At 37.0% G+C, this 23179-nt stretch overlaps 1 protein-coding gene across 1 annotated transcript in view; it reads right to left on the bottom strand.

The window, feature by feature from the left end:
* Positions 1-23179, bottom strand: part of ugcg (UDP-glucose ceramide glucosyltransferase) — a 61982-nt gene that overhangs the window by 25193 nt on the left and 13610 nt on the right. The window contains exon 2 of the mRNA XM_051684238.1: positions 17428-17569. Coding sequence (XP_051540198.1) covers positions 17428-17569 — 142 coding nt within the window. The remainder of the gene's footprint in view (positions 1-17427; positions 17570-23179) is intronic.

The raw sequence follows: 23179 nt of genomic DNA, 5'->3' as shown, positions 1-23179 counted from the left end.
CGCAACTCCTCACATGCCCACAAAATTACATTTCATCGTAGTAAAAACATTCAGTCAGTGAACCAGATAATTAATGCATAGCAAAGAGAGTTGCACATATCATAAATATCCACAGATAGACAGTTGCTAACGTAAATGAATGAAATACAATAGGCATACTGTTTTACAGACTAAATATGTATACATGCTACATATAAACAGACATGGCTTATTCGTCATTTTTTTTTTTTTTTTTCATGAAACATGAACAGAATATGATAACACTGACATAAGTATTTGGACCCTTTGCTATGACACTTGAAATTTAGCTCAGATGCATCCCATTTCTCTGGATCATCTTTGAGATGTTTCTATACGTTTGACTGGAGTACACCTGTGGCAAATTTAATTGATTGGACAATATTTGGAAAGGTACACACCTGTCTATATAAGGTCTCACAGCTGAAAATGCATATCAGAGCAAAAACCAAGCCATGGAGGTCAAAAGGAACTGCCTGCAGAGCTCAGAGACAGGACTGTATCGAGGCACAGATCTGGGCAAGGCTACAAAAAATTGCCGCATTGAAGGCTCTCAAGAGCACAGTGGCCTCCATAATTCTTAAAATGGAAACAGTTTGGAACAACCAGAACTCTTCCTAGAGCTGGCCGTCTGGCCAAACTGAGCAATCGGGGGAGAAGGGCCTTTGTAAGAGGGGTGACCAAGAACCTGATGGTCACTCTGGTTGAGCTCCAGAGATCATGTGTGGAGATGGGAGATACTTGCAGAAGGAAAACCATCACTGCAACACTCCACCGATCTGGGCTTTATGGCAGAGTTGCCAGACGGAAGCCTCTCCTCAGTGCAAGACACATGAAAGCCTGCTTGGAATTTGCAAAAAAGCACCTAAAGGACTCCCAGACTGTGAGAAACAAGATTATCTGGTCTGATGAAATGAAGATTGAACTGTTTGGCCTAAATTCCAAGCATCATGTCTGGAGGGAACAAGGCACCACTCATCACCTGTGCAATACCATCCCAACGGTGAAGCATGGTGGTGGTAGAATCATGCTGTGGGGGGGGGGGGGGTTTCAGCGGCAGGGACTGGGGGACTGGTCAGGGTTGAAGGAAAGATGAACGCATCAAAATACAGAGATATCATTAATGAAAACTTGGTCCAGAGCACTCAGGACCTCAGACTGGGCCAAAGGTTCAACTTCCTACAGGACAATGACCCCAAGCATACAGCCAGGAGTAGCTTCGGGACAGCTCTGTGAATGTCCTTGAGTGGCCCAACCAGAGCCTGGACTTGAACCCAATCGAACATTTCTGGAGAATCCTGAAAATGCCTGTCCACCAATGGCCCCCATCCAACCTGACAGAGCTTGAGAGGATCAGCAGAGAAGAATGGCAGAAAATCCCCAAATCCAGGTGTGCAAAGCCTGTCGCATCATACCCAAAAAGACTTGAGGCTGTAATCGCTACCAAAGGTGCTTCAAATAAGAACTGAGTTAAGGTTCTGAATACTTTTGTCAATGTGATATTTCAGTTTTTTCTTCTTAATAAATTTGCAAAGTGGTCAAAAATCAGTTTTTTTGCTTTGTCATTATGGGATATGAAGTGTAGATTGATGTGAAAAAAAATTAAAGCATTTTAGCATAAGGCTGCAACATAAGATGTGAAAAAATGAAAGGGTCTGAATACTTTATGAATGCACTGTATAAGAGGTCATTGTAATATAAAAACCTACTGTAAGTTTCAGAATTCAAAATTTCCTCCTCACAGCAAAAAGAGCATTTGTTGAACTCGTTCTCCACTTTCTGCACATTGTAATGTCACAATGACATTTGCATTTGACCACCTCCACAACAACACATCAACGGCAACTTTACCTTATCACTTCAACAGCCCCGCCCAGTAGTGGTGAGCAGCAAGATAGCAAGGAGAGAGAGCAGGTCAGTCAAGAGCAGACTGCCATTCATAACTATGGTTGTTTACTGTCAAGTCTTAAAGGAGAAGCAGCACCAAAACTGAGCGTTTCTGACAAAGGGTCAGAATGAGGGTGGAACTGATCAGGTTTACAAATATATGACTGTTTATTGTGCAAAAAAACTTTACTATTTTTACAAGTGAACCCCACAGGAACATATTAAAAATATAAAAATGCATGTTATGACCCCTTTGAAGTGGATAACTTTCTGAAGTGGATAAAGATTTTACAGAACAAACTTTAAAAAACTGGGTATCCATTGATGTATTTCTCTGCAAATTTTGGGATATCATACCAGAAATGCATGATGGAAGCACCAAGTAATTTTCAAAATCTGAATAAAACTTTTTTCGAACGGAAACACATCTAACATAAAGTTAAAAACAGCTAAAAGTACATTGTTAGCCTGCTGGTTAAAGCACTAACATTAACTAGTCAACCATTATGACCCATTCCTAGTGCGTAAACAAAGAATCACAAAATTATCGTATCACTATATCACCTATAGATTCCCACCCCTACTATCCAGCAGTGCTCCTAAACCATACCCAACACTCGAAAGGAGTTACTCATTCAATCCAACAGACAGGACAAACCAACATCTGGTTTGCTCCGTCAACTGCCTGATGAGTGGAAAACAGAGCAGAATGTCCCATCTGCAGAGCTGCACGTATGAATGCACTGCTGCATAAATAATGCGCCCCGCCATCTCCATAAACACACATACACTGCACTTCCAAATCCCTTGAGTGCAGCACACAGACACGGTGAAGGTTTATCCCCCTCCATCAATACTACAATGAGTATTAAACTTTCATAAGAACAATGAACTGACCTGCAGCATGCAGGAATAAGGACATGTTTGCATGAACATCAGCGTTATCTGCCTTTAATGTATTCAAGCTCTGAAGAATAGATCGTTCAGTTGATATGATCAGCTGGAAATGACTCTTCTAAACATATACATGTCTCTGTCTTTAATCTATCAATATTAAAAAGGAATATTCCAGGTTCAATTCAAGTTAAGCTCAATTAACAGCATTTGTGGCATAATGTTGATTGCCAGAAAAATTACCGACTCGTCCCTTTTTTAATTTAAAAAAGAAAAAACACCATTATAGTAAAACACTTACAATGGAAGTAAATGGGGCCAGTACATAAACGCTAAATACTCATCGCTTTAAATGTATAGCCACAAGACTTAAACATTATAAGTATTAACATGATTTTAGTGTGATAAAATTGCTTACTAACCTTGTCTGTGTAAAGTTGCAGTATTGGATATAACTTCACTATCATGACAATGAAACTCTGTAATCTTGGTATTGGCTATAACTTTAAACAGATAAGGTTCAGGGCCTGAAATTTTGCGCAGGATTGCGGGTATTGCGCACAATTTTAATTATTCCCGCAAGCTCCACGTTTATAGCCCAGGAAATTCAAGAACACTTTTATTTCACTTTACAGTGCAGCTGTGAATTATTAAACCAACAGATATAGATGAACAAATCAAACCAATAAACTTGATTTTTGTATCAAACTGTAATTCCAGAAGATGCACGAGTAAATCTGCTCTCTCTCTCCCACGTGCAGCTGTCAGCGGAGCAAGACACTGGGGATTTAGAGTAAAAATAAGACATTTTGGACTGTCTCTCCCCCACACCTATTATATTGCTTCGGAGGATATCAATTTAACAACTGGATTCATATGGATTACTTTTATGCTTGCTTTATTTTTGGAGCTACAAAAGATCCGATCACTACAGAGCTGAGATATTCTTCTAAAAATCTTAATTTGTGTTCTGCAGAAGAAAGAAAGTCATACACATCTGGGATGGCATGAGTGTGAGTAAATGACAGAATTTTCATTTTTGGGTGAACTATCCCTTTATGCTCCCCATTCCAAATCTGGAGAAATGCTGTCATGATCTCCTCCATGTCGATGCATTAGTTTTGTAGGCTATGTTAATTTAATAGCCAAAAATATATATATATATATATATATATATATAAAAAATTCAAGATAAAATGCTCTCTAGTAGGAGAATGCCCCTCCCAAACTCCACCTGCTTCTAGCAATGGCAAGTAGCAAATCATGTTCATGGCTGTGATGTCAGTTAAAAGCCTATTTGGCTATTTAAAAAAGCAAAAAAACATGAATGATCCCCTCGATATATCCCACCCCAAACTTCGTGTTTAATTAGTAAACAAGTCAAGACAGGTAAAATAAATAAATAAATAAAACTGCACTTGTAAAGTGATTTTTTTTTTTGCTTCAAATCAAAAATTTTCAATGTTGTGATTCATCTCAATGCTGGTTGGTTGAGTTTTTTTTAAATGGATATGGAGAAAATGAATGGGAAAAATTCTTTTGGAACCCAGATGCTTAAAAAAAAAAAAAAAAAAAAAAATCACCATTTTCCATTTTGAATCAGATTAATGGGACAGTTCACCCCAAAATGTTCTTTTTTGTTTTGTCATTAATTTTAATTTATTCCATGCAGCAAATCAAATAGACACAACAGAAAATGCAGAATCAACCTACATGAAATCACAACTCCCCTCACCCGACACAAACAAGCACCCCAGTGATCAAAAGCCAACTGACAAAAGACACACAAATAGACAATAACACAGCAGAAAATATTTAGAAACACAAAAATAACTCTCCCCGCTGCCCTTCCCCAAGAGCCTTCCAAATGCAGCTACCCTGCCCATCTCCGTGTACCACTATTGAAATGATGGCACTTCAGCCGACTTCCATCCCCTAAGGATGACCTGTCTGCCGATCATAACACTGGCTAGGACACCATTTTTTATGTACTTAACACCTATATTAATGACCGCCCCATCACCTAAAATACAGAGTCTGGGGCAAAATGACATTCGAGTGCCCAATACGTCACACATAAAATTCTGAACCCTCAACCAAAATTCTTGGATCTTAACACACCATCAAAAAACATGGGTTGTGTCCCCATCTTCTGATTGGCATCGCCAGCAAGTGAGTGTGTCTTTAAGACCAAGCCTATACAATCTAGAGGGAGTCCAATAGAATCGATGTAAATCTTAAATTGCATAAGGCGCACCCTTGCAGCTCTAGATGTAGACTTGATATTTTTTAGAATCCTAGCCCACACTCCCTCCTCCAATACCAAGTTTAAATCTTTCTCCCATAATCTCTTGAGAAAAGTTGAAGCTCCGTCCCCCAGACTTTGAATTAGCAGGGAGTAATACACTGATGCCTCATGACCTTTTCCAAAAGCAGTAATCACCACTCCCAGAGTATCTGCCGCTTTAGAGGGGTGTATGCTACTCCCAAAAATAGTACAAAGCAGATGGCGCAGCTGTAAATACCTAAAGAATTGAGACCTGGGGATCCCAAAATGTTGAACCATATTTTCAAAGGATCTCAACACTCCACTCTCATATAGGTCACCGAGTGTATTAACCTACCTCCCAATCCACTCAGTCCAGCAGAAAGGGGACTTATTAATACATAACTCTGGGTTCAGCCATATGCTCGAAGCAACATTTAAATAAATGTCCAGATTAAACACTCTGGACGTTTACCATTCCAAATTAATGTCTTCGCTATGCTATCAAATTGCTTGAAATAAGAGAAGGGGACATCTACAGGGAGAGATTGTAGCAGGTAGTTGAATTTTGGAATACAATTCATTTTAATAACATTAACCTTCCCAATGAATCATAGATAAATGTAATGAAATCCACCTGCTTACGTCGCAAGAAAAACTTAAAGGGTCAAAATTAACTAACTAAAATCACACAAATTTGCTGGGAATAAAATACCCAAATACTTAATGCCCTGTTTGGGCCACTGGAAGGCGCCCTGCTGAAAAGCAGTTACTGGGCAGTACGCTGTCAGAGACAAAGCTTCGGATTTAGACCAATTCACTCTGTATCCTGAGAACTTAGAAAAGGAATTAATAATTCTGTGGAGGCAAGGCATAGATCTAGTAGGGTCGGAGACAAATAATGAAATATCATCTGTGTAAAGCAAAAGCTTATGTGCCACGCCTCCCACCACCACCCCTGGGAAATCGTCTTCCCTTCTTATCGTGACTGCTAATGGTTCCAGGGCAAGACAGAACAATAAGGGGGAAAGAGGGCAACCCTGCCAGGTGCCCCTATCCAGAGTAAAATAATCTGAAATGAATCCATTCGTTTGAACCACTGCTACCAGGTGTCTTTAAAGTATCTTAATCCACCCAATAAAAGTATACCCGAACCCATACATTTCCAAAATCTTAAAAACATAATCCCATTCTACCATATCAAACAACTTTTCGGCGTCAAGCGAGAAGGCAGCGATATGATCGTTCGCCACTGCCCATATGACGTTAATGAAATGCCTAATGTTATCAGAAGAGTTACGGCCCCGAATAAACCCAACCTGATCTATATGTATAAGAGATGTCATAACTTTACTTAATCGGTTAGCCAAACATTTTTGACAATATTTTAATGTCTAGCTGGATCAGGGAAATTGGACAGTAACTCTTACACTCACTTGGATCTTTGTCCTTTTTAAGAATCAGACTGATCCGGGCTTGCGTCATGGTTGGTAGAAGCTTTCCATTCTTTAATGGTTCCGTATAAACTTCTAACAAAAGTGGAGTCAGTTCTGTAGCATAAGATCTAAAAAAACTCAGCGGCAAAGCCATCTTGCCCCAGAGCCTTGCCTGTAGGCAAGGCCTTAATTACCTCACCAAGCTCCTCCAAGGTTATCTCAGAATCCAGAGAATTCTTTTGCTCAGTTGTCAGTTTAGGAAGTTCTAAAGGTTTCACAAAGTTTCTAATATCCTCATCAGTAGACGAAGATGTGGAACTATAGAGATCAAGATAAAATTCTTTAAAAGCATTATTAATATCAATGGCTGAGGTAAATATTTCAGCACCAGCAGATTTCACTGAGGGAATGGTAGAAAAATACTCTCTCTGTTTTATATATCCATCCAAGAGTTTCCCTGCTTTGTCCCCCGACTCAAAGTATGACTGTCTTGCTCTGAATAGCCAATACTCCACCTTCCGCGACAAAATAGAATTATATCTGTATTTCAATCGGGTCAATTCCCTCAGGCCATTAGATGACATTCGGCGCTTCAGCACTGAATAATACTCCCTTCCAATTCCACGAGTTCTTGTGCTTTGGATTTTTTGGTGAATGCAGCATACTGAATGATCCGACCCCTAAGAACCGCCTTAAGTGCCTCCCAAGCCACGCCCACAGAGGATACTGAGGACCAGTTGGTCTCCATATACACTTTGTCCCTGAATTTTAGCTAAAACAATAATGACTCTTCCTAATTTAGCTTTAATCTGTTTGAGATATTTGAATTGTAGATATTTACTTAGTGTAATGACTCCTCTGCTCTTACTCGAGCCAGCACTATAAAAGAAAATGGCCACCCCATATCTTTCCAAATTTTTCAGCTTCCTGCAGAGAAAGGTGCGTTTCTTGAAGAAACACTATATCATATTTCTTAAGCTTAAGAGAAATAACTTTCCTTCTTTTTATGGGGTGCCCCAACCCATTCACATTCCACGTGGAGAGAAACAATCCACTCATATTAACATTTGACATTTTGACATAAGAAAAATTTGATTGTGTGTCAAAGACTATAAGACTAAAAATTATAAAGACCACATTCCAACCTTAGTGCAACCATTAAATCCCAAACATCCCCAGAGAAAAAAAAAAAAAAAAAAAAAAGATAAACATGCGCATAAACCCCGCACACGACAGCACCAACTGCCGTCTGTCCCTCCAAAACTCAAACAGTCCATGCACACCAACGAGAGCCCCCACGACAACCTTGCAAAAAAATTTTGTGAGACAGAATTACACAGCAAAAGATAATCTATAAAAAAAGCTTGAAGTCAATGACACTGTATTGATTTCCTTTCTTCTGAATTTGGCATACAGCCTACTTCAGGTGAACAAGGTTTGAAATGAACACCTGCCAAATGCTGATTTCTCACACAGAGTATTTTGCTGATGTACCAGCCACTGTGGAATGTGACCTGTAAGACTTCTCGGAGTGATATTACAAGAAATCAGACACAAAGATGCGTGTTTGACGAAAAGTGATTATATTTTGAAGAACAGATGAAAACAAGCTGCCAGTGTGCGTCTGATTTTATATGTGCGCAGTGAGCTCCACTGTTCACTAGTGCAATGAAAGCGTTTCTCCAAGACACGCACATGCATAGAGTTCTGGGCCTCGTTAAAAACTATTGATCTTAGCTGTTAAGAGCATTTTCTACGAGTGATTTTATGAATGTTCGTTATTTTTTTATGTGCACCCAGGGTGTGATATAGCACCTGCCACCCGCAAAATGCAACGAGGCTCAATCCAGTTTGTGAGCTCCTCCTCCAAATGTATTTCATGCACAAGTAATTTTGCTCATCTACCCACAAAAGGTGGGTGACCTGTAAGACGTCTCGGAGTGACACATGACAAGAAATGCTGTTAGTCAAAAAGAAACACACTTCATTATATTTTTAAGAACAGACAAAAGAAACTCTATCAGTGCTCATGTCTGATTCACTGTTTGTTCAGAGGCGTGCAACGGGACCCTGTCTCGTGGAGCAAGCGCTGTTTCATTCAACTGAAAACTGTTTGGAAGAATAATATAATCTTTGAGAATGCTGCAAATGATCTCTGATCATCTCATGAGGTGCTGAGTTTCGCTTTATTTCCATGGAGCAGTTCGCTCTTACACATTGTGAATGCAACTCTGCAGGTTCAGTAATATATATCTTTGTATTAAAAAAAACAAAGACGAAAGTGATTAAATCATAAAGTAAAACAAGTTACGTTCACCTTGAATCTAAAATTTAGTTCTATTTTCTTTTCTTTAGCCAGCATTAACTGTATTACCAAAACACAATACAAACACATTCGATCATTTTTTGGGAACACAAGAGAATTTATTAGGCTTATTTATTATGATGATTATTATAATTATCTTTACATTTATAATTGTCTTTAGTTCTTAATTTGTATGCTATTAGTAATTTTTCACCTGTTGTGATACTTGCGTGATGGCAAATGGGGCCGTTGGAGATGGTAAATGTTTGGATTTGGGGAGGTGGTTATACATAAGATTTTTTTAATCACTTCGTTATTTTAATTGCTTTTTCATTTAGTTTAATGTGCAATTTGAATTTAGAAATGTCTTTTGTTTAAGCTTAAGCCGTTTCAATAAATTCATTTAATTTTTAAAGCAAAATCAATAAAGCAAAAATATTCACCAACCTTGGGGGTTGACCATATAAATCGGATATCGCGATACTTTAAATGCGATTATCATTATAATATTTTTTACATATCTCCCAGCCGAAAAGGGAAGTCAAATTTTTCATGAACAATTGTAAAATGAAGTAATTTTATAGAGACCCGCACAAACACGTGTACTCAATTCCATATTGCCTATTAATTTTTGCATATTTGTTTGTTTTTGCGTAGTCTATGGGCAATATAAACATTTTATTGAAAAACTTTGTTTTTGAAAATAGTAAATGATTCATTTGTGGTATGGCTCTTTCGAAAAAATGCATCAACCAAAAATTAAATAATTGGCTCCTTAGTGAAAAAAGGTTCCCGACCCCTGATATAGCTTATGAAGGTATGGATTTAACTGCTGGAATCATATGGATTACTTTAATGCTGATTTTATGTCCCTTTTGCACCTTAAAAGATCTGGTCACCATTTACTTGCATTGTGAGGACCAACAGAGCTTAAATATTCTTTTAAAAATCTTCATTTGTGTTCTGAAGAAGAAAGTCATATACATCTGGGATGATATGAGAGTGAGTAAATGATGAGAGAATTTTACTTTTTTGGCTGAACTATCCCTTTAAGGTTCATTAAAAAAAAAAATGCAAAGCAGATTCGTTTTACTAGCATTTCTGACAATCAACATCAAACCATGCATTCATCAAAAGAGATTAGAGTGAGGAGAGTTTATGGTCAGGATAGGTCATTGAATTGTAAACAGCACACCAGATGCATTTTTAGAACAAAACAATCCTTTTATTTGTAATGCAAGTATTCTGACGGATGGATTACACTGAGCCTGATTGTCCAATAGGAAAATGGTTATTTCACAGAGCCATCATACATGGAAAAACTTCTCATTAGAAAAGCATCAGTGATTTATCCAAAGCTTGGTGCTCAAGTCAGGAGGATGCAAAATAGAAACACTGTAATTAGACAGTGCTGGTGCTCAGCAACACAGATAAGTATGTATTCTCAGGGCACACACACCATGCGTATTTCCGTCAGGTCCACGGCAACCTCTTCATTACTGCTAAACACAGACGCCTTGTTTAGCAAACCTTGATTGACTGAATGAACTCTCGATGTGTCAAAAACATCTCCAGGTCATCTTTCACTCCAAAAATCAAATGAAAGGAATAGTAAATAATAATTTCTTAAAGACAATGAAGCTTATTTTTAGGACAATTAAGATTATTTATTTTTTTGTATTGACAATTTTTTTATTATTTTCATGACAATTAATCACACCCTCCATCCCCAAGTGTCATTACCGTAATGCAATAAAAAAAGAAAAAAAAAATCCTATTATTGAAACTAGTAGTTTTGTTGCACTCTTTATTTTTACCAATTTAAATGTAAAAACATAATTACATTGTTTACCAGTGTTAACAGTCATTTTACCATTAAGTCCCTACAAATTTCTAATTACTCCTCTTGAATTGTAATAAGATTATAGACTTTACTGACTAATTACTTTTGAGCTACTTTCTAAAACACTTCACAGAATTTAAAACGATGTCTATATTTCCACCTTGTTCATTTACTCATTAGGAGACGCACGCACTTCAACTGTCAGAAAACGCAAACAGATGCACATAACGTAATTCAAGTTTTAAATGTATTCTACGTATATAATATTATTTTAAAAATGTGTATCCCGAGTAAATAAAGTCAGTAACTGTAATTTTTTATAAGAATATAAAATGTAATGTGCTACACTACTTTTTGTACTAAAAAGTAATTAGATTACACCTAGCACTTTTGCTTACTGTTCAATAATGAAAATCTAATGAGTATCACCATTGAGAATCATAAGAAATGAAACGAAATACTTCCAGACGGTATTAAGGTCTCGATATACTTCCTACGAAATCTAAACGGGTGTGACGTCATTTAGAACCAAATCTCGCCAAAAAGGTGTTTTTGCGTTCGTTTCGGTGGTTCACAACAGCTCGATGGGGCGTACTTCTTCGGCTACTGAACACCTTACTGCCATTGGTTCACGTCATCGGTAGGTGCGACCTGCAGCTCCACCTACCTTGAGGCAGATAGCTAATTTTGTTTACGTTGTTCAGCGAGTCAAAACCAGTCAACACGAACACATCGATGTGCAGAGTTGTTAGCAAGCTGGTGCAAATGTACCTACATCTGTACGATTGTTCGCTTAGAGACATTTTCCAAGACCAAGTCATGTGATTTTTTTTTGTCTACTAAAGGAATCAAATCTTCTCAAATACTCTCAAGTGCCATTCACTCATGTGCCATCTGCAGCAAAAGCCATTCGCACATCTGTCTGAAGATATGCCTCTATCATCGTTTTATTTTGTTCTGCACATTAACACTTTTACACACTCATCCTTTCAATGGTATCAGTGTCATCATAAATTACAATAACAGTGTGTAAACGATGCATATTATGGCCGCATGTTAGCGCATGAGCGTCATGAATTCATAATGTAAACAAGACAAATTAAACATTTTCTACTGCATATATAGTATCATCATCATCATCATCATCGAGTGGTTAAAACAGCTTCTTTTATGTGAATTCTATTCAGAATTTGGCATAAAGTCATTGATATCAAATTTTTAAGGTTTTACATGTAGCATCCTCATATTTCAAACGTACTTCTAAACGCCTCCCACAGTGGCGTGGCGGATGTCTGAATGTTCGGAAACACTATACCGTTGCTCGGCTGTTTAGAACTTCTTTTTACCCCTGAACGAAGAACGAAGAAGAACTTCTACAGAAGTATATCGATGCCTTTCAAATGAGAATTTGGGGGTAATGCATTATGCTTATGAGAATTATTTGTTAGATTTTGGGGTGAAATATGACCCGAACATGTTTTTGTGAGATTTACCTATATGCATTTTGACTTTTCGAAATCTTCATGCCCTGCAGTGATCTTTGGGATGGGCTTGGGATACAAAAATTTGCCAGGAAAATTTGAGCATGTATTCAAATATCACTACTCTTACCGCACTGAAAGAGGGTAAGAGAGGAAAACTACTCATTTCACTCACATTGAATTTCAAAGAATTCACCATGAAATGGGATGCCAAAGAATATGAATTATTGCCACTGCTTCAAGGTGTTAAATATCATGTAAACAAACAAAGCGTCAGTTTACATAAAGGGAAAGCAGTGGTTCTTGCTGCATTTTTGTTGGCAGTGTGCCTTTTCCATGTTGGTGTCTTCCTACATTTCTACATAGACATTTAGGACCAAATAAGCAGCAGTTTCTGATTGTGGCCACAGCTGACAGAAAGTTGCAGTTGAGTAGAGAATACAAATCAAGCTGCACATGATGCATAAATTGCAGTAATACAGGACAACAACAAGAGCGTGTAGTGGATAAATGCACTATTCAAAAATCTGGCCTATTCAAGGATTCATACGTAATTACAGCATCTCCGTCAACAGGTAGAAGGCGACATTCCACCAATGCTTGGTGGAATAACAACACCATATTTTCCATAAACATATGAGGTTCTCCCCCACCAAGTACTTAGACATGACACAACAGGGTCTACAGGAAATCACTCATTTACCACTTGACAAGTGCACACACGTACAGTTACTAGGGCTGGTTGGTATGACGATATATTCCATGCAAAGTAAAAAATGTCAACCGATAGAGATTTTGCTATATCGTGGTAGAAACCTTTGCACAACCATCAGTAGTCAGCACTGCTTTACGCTATTTACATGTGAGAGCGTCAATGAAACATGGAGTAATGCGAAAATACAGAGGACGAGCCTGTTGTTAAGGGGCACTGTTGTTAATAAAGCACAATGCAAAACTTGGCACATTAATGATAATTCCAGTTACTGTACGTCACAGGTGTGTTGTGTGTTGGCTTTGAATGCTGCTCATTCAATCAGAATTTAGAGTCAGAACAATCTGTTTTAAAATTAGTTTAAGTGTTTTGAGTCTTTTGTTTTCAACTCAAGTAAAAAATAAGCACACTTACCACACCCAAGTATCCTTAATGTAATGCAAAAAATTTCACTTATTACTGTTACACAATAAAAAAGAAAAATCCATTATTTAAATTGTAAAGTATGTACTAGTATTTGTCATACAGCTTTTAATTTGCTTATTTAAATGTATATAAAAATCAATAAAACATTATTTTACAGTATTTTGAAATGATAAATGTCATGAAAATATAGATTTTTTATTTTTTATTTATTATTATTTACATGTGAGCACCAAAGAAACGGTATTGCAAAAATACAGAGCGGAATGGGAATAATAGTTTTCTGTTTTAGGTAGAGGTAGACCAATAGTGGATTTAGCAAATATTGATAACTAGGTTGAAAAGGCAAATAACTGATTAATCGGCCAATAGGTTTTAAAATCGATTAATACATTTTTTTTTTTTTTTGTCTTTTCTTACTATGACAGGCACAGACGCAGAGGCTACAAGAGTCCAAAATAAATACAATCCCAGATGCAATTTATTGTTCAACCAAATAATAATAGCCAGAAAAAAAAGAATTTTTTTTTTATATACAGTGGTGTGAAAAAGTGTTTGCCCCCTTCCTGATTTCTTATTTTTTGCATGTTTGTCACACTTAAATGTTTCAGATCATCAAACAAGTTTAAATTAGTCAAAGATAACACAAGTAAACACAAAATGCAGTTTTTAAATGAAGGTTGTTATTATTAACAGAAAACAAAATCCAAACCTACATGGCCCTGTGTGAAAAAGTGTTTGCCCCACCTGTTAAAACAACTTAACTGTGGTTCATCACACCCGAGTTCAATTTCTCTAGCCACACCCAGGCCTGATTACTGCCACACCTGTTCTCAATCAAGAAATCACTTAAATAGGACCTGCCTGACAAAGTGAAGTAGACCAAAAGATCTTCAAAAGCTAGACATCATGCCGAGATCCAAAGAAATTCAGGAACTCCAGAGAACCACAGTGAGAGCCATTATCCACAAATGGCGAAAACATGGAACAGTGGTGAACCTTCCCAGGAGTGGCCGGCCGGCCAAAATTACCCCAAGAGCGCAGCGACGACTCATCCAAGAGGTCACAATAGACCCCACAACAACATCCAAAGAACTGTAGGCCTCACTTGCCTCAGTTAAGGTCAGTGTTCATGACTCCACCATAAGAAAGAGACTGGGCAAAAATGGCCTGCATGGCAGAGTTCCAAGATGAAAACCACTGCTGAGCAAAAAGAACATTAAGGCTTGTCTCATTTTTGCCAGAAAACATCTTGATGATCCCCAAGACTTTTGGGAAAATACTCTGTGGACTGACGAGACAAAAGTTGAACTTTTTGGAAGGTGTGTGTCCCATTACATCTGTCGTAAAAGTAACACTGCATTTCAGAAAAAGAACATCATACCAACAGTAAAATATGGTGGTGGTAGTGTGATGGTCTGGGGCTGTTTTGCTGCTTCAGGACCTGGAAGACTTGCTGTGATAAATGGAACCATGAATTCTGCTGTCTACCAAAAAATCCTGAAGGAGAATGTCCGGCCATCTGTTCGTGACCTCAAGCTGAAGCGAACTTGGGTTCTGCAGCAGGACAATGATCCAAAACACACCAGCAAGTCCACCTCTGAATGGCTGAAGAAAAACAAAATGAAGACTTTGGAGTGGCCTAGTCAAAGTCCTGACCTGAATCCTATTGAGATGCTGTGGCATGACCTGAAAAAGGCAGTTCATGCTCGAAAACCCTCCAATGTGGCTGAATTACAACAATTCTGCAAAGATGAGTGGGCCAAAATTCCTCCACAGCGCTGTAAAAGACTCATTGCAAGTTATCGCAAACGCTTGATTGCAGTTGTTGCTGCTAAGGGTGGCCCAACCAGTTATTAGGTTTAGGGGGCAATCACTTTTTCACACAGGGCCATGTAGGTTTGCATTATCGTCAGCAAGTAACAGAGTAATATGTATTATGGTGTCAAAATAAAAGTTCCTCAAGAAATATGAATGAATGAACCTGGCGTCATCAATGTTTCCTGTTCTTTCCGACAACAAAGCACTTGAACTCAACTGATGGATAATTACCACTTTAGAAATGGGAAGTAGGACAATTCCAATAGCACATGAAGGCAGCAAAAGATTTTGGTCATATGCCTACCCTACTTGAAATGAACATTTTACACTATTTTAAATTAAATGAGTCTATTAAATATATTTGCTTTTAGCAAAAGTCCTTAGGAATGTATGTAAGCTCCTTCAACTACAGTTATACAGTTTCACCAACGGAAACCCTCTGTTGAACTGTTACAAAGCTTAACTGAATAACATGCAATGTTTAATTACACAACTTAACTACTCAAATTAAGTTTCATGAATTCCAGGCAGGAAGTCATTGCAGCAGTCATTCAAAGATCGCAATGATGTCACGCAAGTAACCTAACAAAAAGATATGCAAGAGTGACAGGATGTCTGCAAGAATTAGTTGGTGAAAGTGGTAACTTCTTAAAAAAAAAAAAAAAAACAACAGCAACGGTTCACATATAGACTATAACATACTGTATCACCTAGTTAATCAAAAAGTGTGGTTAGCAGTGAATAAAGTCATAACATTTGAAAGTACAAACAACCTCCTAAAAATAACTGAGACTTCATGACTATTTTATGACAATATTCAACTTTAAAAAGGTAAGACCTGACACAATATGCATCCCAAAGTTCCCTCAACCAATCCAGAGTGACATCCGAATGCTGTGTTTTTGTTCTAGAAACCTGTTTTTTTTTTTATCTGACCTTTGGTTTGTTTACCCTGTAAAATTTCTGTCAAGTCTTTCCATTTTGTGGGTGATATTTAGTGCATAATTTGTGCTATTAATATAAGTAAATAATAAATTATGATAAAACTAGATTTTTATTTCTAGATTTGAGCTTGCTCATGCAAAATTCTCCTTTACAATGTGTGTGCTGGGTGGTTTTACTAAGGTGTGCTGGGTGGTTTTCTGAGTGTTGCTATGAGGCTGCAAATGTGGTCCATTTTTTTGTTTTTGCCGTGTTACTAAGCAGTTTCTAGGTAATACTGGGTGGTTGCTAAGTTGTTCTTACAGGCTAAAGTCAAAAGAGCCCCCCGTATTTGTTATTCCGGTAACTACATACGGCTCGGGTGCCTTAAAGTTAAACCAGATGAAAATCGAGAGTGCGATCGCTTAAAGTACCAGCCTGATCTACGTGACCATGGCAACATTTTTGCACACCAAAATTACAGGCTGTATTACATGTCTGGCTGCAGTTTCCTAGTGAAATGTCCAGCGGGGGCCGCCAAAAACATGTGAAATGTTGTAATCAGACCAGGTTAAGGTGAATTTTAGATGGAGGTTTAAATTAGTAAAACATACCTCCCTAACCTAAAATTTCAACCTAAATCTAACCAATAGTGTCCTAAAAGATAAATGAGAGGTGAACAAAGCAGACATCCTTACCCTAAACATAACCAAATGTGTTTTAAAAGCAAATTCGACAAATTTATTTTTTCTGAAGCAATCACGTCATTTTGTGTTGCTTCTGTGTCACTTTGGTTTAACTTTCACTTTTGTTTCTAGCATCCTTGGCTGGGCTCAAATCACAGTCTTCCAAGTTCAAAGTCAAATCCTCTATCAGGTGAGCTAACGCGCAAGCTAATCATGTTGGAATAAGTGTGTAAATGTAGGCAAGTCTGTAATACAAGTGTTAAAATGAATTGATTTTCAAATAATGCGTTGAGTAAGTGTTTCGATATCATAACATAGCAGTGTGTGAGTAATAGAGCGAAAAATACGTGTTTATAAATTCACAATCAGCCGTGGTAGTCGTGATTTGTGTGAAAGTGCAAAAAACACAGTTGTTGTAGCGCCTCTAGTGGTAATTTCAACAGACAACCGCAGTGAAATGTTAAATCGTTACATTTTACGTTAAATAATCATTTATGTCCATAGTGGACACAAAAGGGTGGAACGAGTTAAGCACTGAAATTTAATACGAAAATTTAGTGGTAGTTCAAATCTCTAACCCTACATACGAGCAATAACAATAGTGATGGTTGCCATGCCTACGCATACATACCATAATGACTTGAAATACATTGATTGAACTGTCAGAAATGCAAGGAAACAGCAGTGTGAGAAACACCATGAAATAGTAGTAGAAATTAACGCAAGGATGATACCTTGGGGTAGTCCAGCTCAAAGAACGTCTCCAGATTGTTTATTAGATTGGGGTCCACACCCTTGAGAGGCTTCAGCAGCGAGACCCCAGCCAGTTTACTGTATGGTAGCTTGTCTGTGGCCTTCTTGTTGAGATGCAGACGGCTGCAAAGCAAAAGAGAAAGGAATCAGCTTTTAAAGACAACAGTTTTTATTTTGTGATTCCGACATCTTATTCACAGGCTCCAACATCTGTGTGTACATCCGTGCCGTAAGCAGGAAGCAGTGTTCCTTCCTTTACTAATTTCAAGGTGGGGATTTCTCAGATCATCTGGCAAACATCGGGAAGCTGAGATGTAGCCTGTTTCGGCGGTTGCAAATACTTATGAAAATTCCTTTCAAGTATTTTTCTCTTAATAATAAAACAAGCTGCAATGTTGCAAAAAGCTTTTCATCAGCTGCTCTTAGCTCATCAGCTGACAAACAGACAGGCATGTCAGTAGTTGGTACCGATACCAGTAAAATTATCGATACCACAAAAAAAAAAAAAGCTACTGAACAAACTCCTTTAGCCTATTTAACAAAGTTAAATGTATCAATGTAAATAATACATTAAAACAAGTGCATGTTTCTTTGAAGAGTTTCTCAATTAAGTGAACATTGCTTCAAGCTTTTTATCAAGTAGGACCCTATGAAATCAGTTTCTTTTTTTCTAAATTCCATTTTTCCTATCAAATTCTGTGTTTTCCGTTCCATGTTTTAAAGTTAAAACACATATTGGTCTTATGTTTGTTAAATAAAGTGTTGCACAACAAAGCATGACATTATAAATTAAAATATTGATAAAAACTTCTATTCTGTACAACAGCACTCTTGCTTGTGAGATATTGCTTAAACAAAATAATAATTATTTTTTATTATTATTATTACAGTAAATACTATGTTGTACTATATAGTAGTTATACATTTCTGTTGCGATTTCTTAAATTCTCAGGTCGGGCTTTTATTTTTAATTGAACTTTTATTTTGATGTGAAGGCTTTTCTGTTCCGTGTTTTTGATTGTAGTTTCACACTTCCGGTTAAGACGTTGGTTATATGGCCCAGTGCGATTATTAATGCATGTAAATGTGCGCTCTCTTCTGTCATCTACCACAACAAGCGCAGTGTAAGATGCTCATTAAACGTGGTGTTTTGGTCAGCGTGTGTTTTCAGCGAATAACCGGCTTCACACATTCACAGACAGTTTATGAGTCACGTGGATACATCACTATTTTAAATTGAATAACTGTCCATTTCAGCGTAAAAGGAGTAATGACACGTGGCCATACGTTTTTGAGCCATCTGTCAGTCAGACATTGCACGGGGACCGAATTGAGTCAGTGCTCGGTACTACCAATACTGCAGAAATACTGGTTTCATTACATCTTTTTTTATTTTAGTATCGACTTTTGACATCACTATTTGAAAGTGATCGCCATCCACCGCCATTGTACTGAAAACTCAAGCTGTGATTTTCATCAAAACATTTCCGCTTGTGTTCCACATTAGAAAGTAAGTCATATGGGTTTGGATCGACATGAGGGGGAGTAAATGATGACAGAAATTTTTTTTGGATTAACTATTTCTTTAAACAAAAATAATCAGTATTGGTTAAAAACCAAAAAAAAACAAAAGCAATACAGATTGATTTCTTATAATTTATAGGGGAAAATACAGCTATTGTATAATTTAAGCCTTGGGATCTTAAGAAACGGCAAAGACAATTAAGCTACTGTTATAAAAGTCTCTCTGGCAAAATGTGGGGAAGAATTTTAAGAAATAAACAGGATTGCACAAAACAATTAGTGTTTTGAAACAAGTATCTATGTTGCTCACACAGAGGGAAATGCAAGTCACTTTATCTGCAAGCAACTATCAGCAACCAGTGTTAACCAAAGCTTACACCCAACAGTCAGAGATGGTTTATTCATATGCCTTCATGTGAAACTACACTAGTGTGAATCTTGTCACCTCTTTATGCAGATATGAAATAAGTGATATGGTGGTGTTGTTCAGCTCATTTCTTAGAATAAAAAGATAGAAAACCAACAAAAACCATTGACATCATTCACCACAGTATGCAATCAATCTACTTGTACATCATTTAAAATAATTTCAGTATGCATTATAGCCTACATACTGTGCAAGCACACAATAAATTGGTCATCTAGGCATGCAAGAGGTCGTAGGTCACAATACTTTACTGTTTTAACTTGCAATATATAGTTTAGAACAAAAATGATGGACTGCTTGTTCTTAGTGTGACTGATAGCTAATAATCCATCTTCTATACGACGCATGTTTGCAGTGAAACAACTGATCGAACTGGTTTAGTTTCACAAGTTACTGCAGTTTCACTTTGAGAATATTTCTCATTGTTACACATGGATTAAAGGAGGAAGTCTACAGTGCTAAAAGTGTCCAGTGTCATTCTATTAAATGTAATGTATTTTACAGTCACAGCGGTTCTGGTTTTTATAATTATTATGGCTATAACTGGATCTAACACATCTATAAAAGCATTAGCACCTCTCTGACCCAGTTTCAGTACATAAAGCACAACAGGGCATTCCTGGATGACACAGTGCTGTTTAAAAAGCTGTTCATATATACAAATATTATTGACAATTGTTTGCATTCTTGTCTTTGCAAGAGAGTCTTGTTCTTGTCTTGACGGCACAATGCTCCAAGACATTGAGTTAAAGGAATAGTTCATCCAAAAATGCAATTTTGTCATAATTTACTCATCCTCATGACATTCCAAACCAAACATGACATTTTTGTCTTCTTAAGGAAGAAAAGTCATATGGGTGTAGAAGGACATGTGGGTGAGTAGGTAAATTATCAAATAATTTTCATTTTTGGGTGAACTACTCCATTGACTGTGTCAGTATATAGAGGACCTTTTTTCTTAATTGCACAGCAATTCCTGCACACTCTGGCTTTCAGGTACTGCACTTGTGCACTTCCTATCTCTCTGTTCCTGTCTGAGGAGTCTGGAGTCTCTCCTAACACACTTGCCAGCACTCTACAGAACAAGCGGAGAAGCTTCCAAGATAGTCACATCCATTAAAAGTTAGGACACACACACACGCGCCGGCACACCCTGGTTGCTCTCAATGAACATTCAATGTCAGCAATGTTGTTCCCAGCTGCGGAAATCTAGAGTATCTGGCAACCCGACAATTATAGACAGAGCATGTTGCTCCTCAGAGATTAGTCTGTCGATCTTGACTGCCAAAACATCACTATTGAAGCAGCTGTCGGCAATATTATGTGAATACCACATTCCAGCTGGGATGCAAAGACTGGGTGACATAATTTAAGAGAAAACAATGGTGCTAAAGAGGGCTGGGCCACATGGCAAAAAAAAAAAAAAAAAAAAAATTATAAATAAGAGTTTTCATTTTGTTTTTTTTTACAATATTCAATATATACCTCGATATTCATTAATTTACTATGAATTTATTCTATGACATTAAAAAAGTTCTTGTTCATTTGAGAAACCATTATTTTCGATGTTGCAAAGAATATTGAATATTCGATATCACCCATCCCTAGTCAGTGTTTGATAGATTACTTCTGAAATGTAATTTGGTACTGATTATAAATTACCCTACTACAACTGAAATCAGTAATGTAATATATGAAATAGAATCTGATTACTTTTGGATAACTTCATTTTTGCAAAACATGCTTCGTGCTTCATTAGACATTTCGCTGCAGTTTCCCAGTGAAATGTCCAGCGGGGGTCGCCAAAAGCAAGTGAAATGATGTCGAAATCAGATGAGATTATTCAGGTGAATGTTAAATGGACGTTTTAATGTGTAAAACATTGCTCCCTAACCTAAACCTAACCGAAAGTGTTGTAAAAGTAAATGCGACATGACGAGCACATTTTCTGAAGCAACCGCGTCATTTCACGTCACTTCTATGACTCAAACACAATTTCAGGTAAGCTATCGCGCAAGCTATTCACGTTGGAATAAGTGTGTAAATGTAGGTGGGTTTGTAATACAAGCATTAAAATGTGCAAAACGTAGAAAGCGGCATGTAAAACTCAAGTTCACAAAAATGGTAACGTTAGTCTATGACACTAGGTTGTTAATCTTTCAGTGTATGGCCTGCTAGTAAAATGTGTGAAGAACAGTCACTCCAAAAAATATTTTTGCCTATTTTTAGGATTTACGCATTTCAATTTCATAACAACAGTCCAAATTGAATTGTGTAATTTTTCATAAAATTAAATAAATAAAACTTTTAAACAAAGAGTTGTTTATTTTATTTTGTTAAAGAATACTTGTTCAATTTGATTTTGTCATGAAATTAAAATGTTTTAGTAAAAATTAGAATGATTTTTTTGGGCTTTACATAAAATGTATTAAATTACCAATTAGCAGTCCTTATTTACTCCTAAACATTAGACAGCATAAAGAGTAGGGATGTCCCGATACTATGAGAATGAGTAAGAGTACCGATACTTAATTTTTGGTACTCACTGTTTTTTATTTCATTTATTTTTTTAACTCCATATCAACAGTTTATTTCAGTTTTATCATCAAAATGGTGTTTAAATAAATTAATTCATTAAAACTTTAATCAAATGAAAATATAACAATTAATTTTCAACATAATATTGTATTATTTTTAATCAAATGAAGTGCTTTTATACAGAACCTCACAGCACAATCCTAAATACAACATTGGAGTTATATTTTGTCAAATAAAGTGCTGCATAACAGAGCGTCACAGATGTTAGATATTGCTAAAATATAATACAATTACTACTGATTTATTATTAGTAGTAGTAGTAGTAGTGACCAGTACATGAGCTCGGTATCGGACCCGATTCCGATACCAGTATCGGGACATCCCTAATAAAGAGTCATTAAAAATGAACTCACACTCACATGTTACCCAAGATGAAAGACAATGATAACACGCATGTATCTTCGATTTTCAGAGAATTGTTGTTGTTTAGGAAGTTAAGAATTGGAATTAGACTATTTTTTTTCCAGCTTTGAAATCTGATTCGGAGTCTCTGGTTATGATTCAGAGATGTACGATTTATACCTCCTCATAATTATTCATCATAAGGCGTGGTCTTAATTTACAACAAACACTTTTTTTGCCACCCTGAAGCATGGTGCAAAACCATGATGTTGCATGTGACAAACACCTTTGAAATGTCTGCATTTTTACAGAAGAGTATTTAGAATTAAGGACAAGTGGACAAGCCATGGACGTTAAGGACATTTGCACTGTGGTGCTCATGTGGGTGATGCTTGAATCTGGCTTTCAACCTTTCCCGATCTCATTCCACACCTTTTATTTAAGTGTCTGTCTCTCTTACGCTCTATAAAATGTGGGGGGCAACATGCCTCCTCTCACTGCTACAACACAACAGCTCACCACTTTCCTGGCATGCCAACCTCTGGCAAAAAAGGCCATATTCCTAAAATAACAATGCCAGGATTTTAATAATCCATTGGGAATTAATTCACTTTCATTGCTCATGGTAAATGGATGCCCTCGGGGTCTGAAACTCTGCTTTATAAATTCCTATTTATTTTTACGAAGAACAAGATTTGTATGTAGGAAAGCAGATTTCAAACGTACATGCAGTATAACAATGGATCATTTTTCGCTAGTTCACATGCACATTATCGTTCCAAATCGTTATGGATTCAAAAATGCTCTATAAATATTATGCTTCAGTTATACTTATTCAGTTG

The sequence above is a fragment of the Myxocyprinus asiaticus genome, chromosome 42 (assembly GCF_019703515.2).
Source record: "Myxocyprinus asiaticus isolate MX2 ecotype Aquarium Trade chromosome 42, UBuf_Myxa_2, whole genome shotgun sequence".
Taxonomy (NCBI): Eukaryota; Metazoa; Chordata; class Actinopteri; order Cypriniformes; family Catostomidae; genus Myxocyprinus; species Myxocyprinus asiaticus.
Note: the sequence above shows the minus strand (reverse complement) of the source record. Positions and strands in the feature narration are given on the sequence as shown.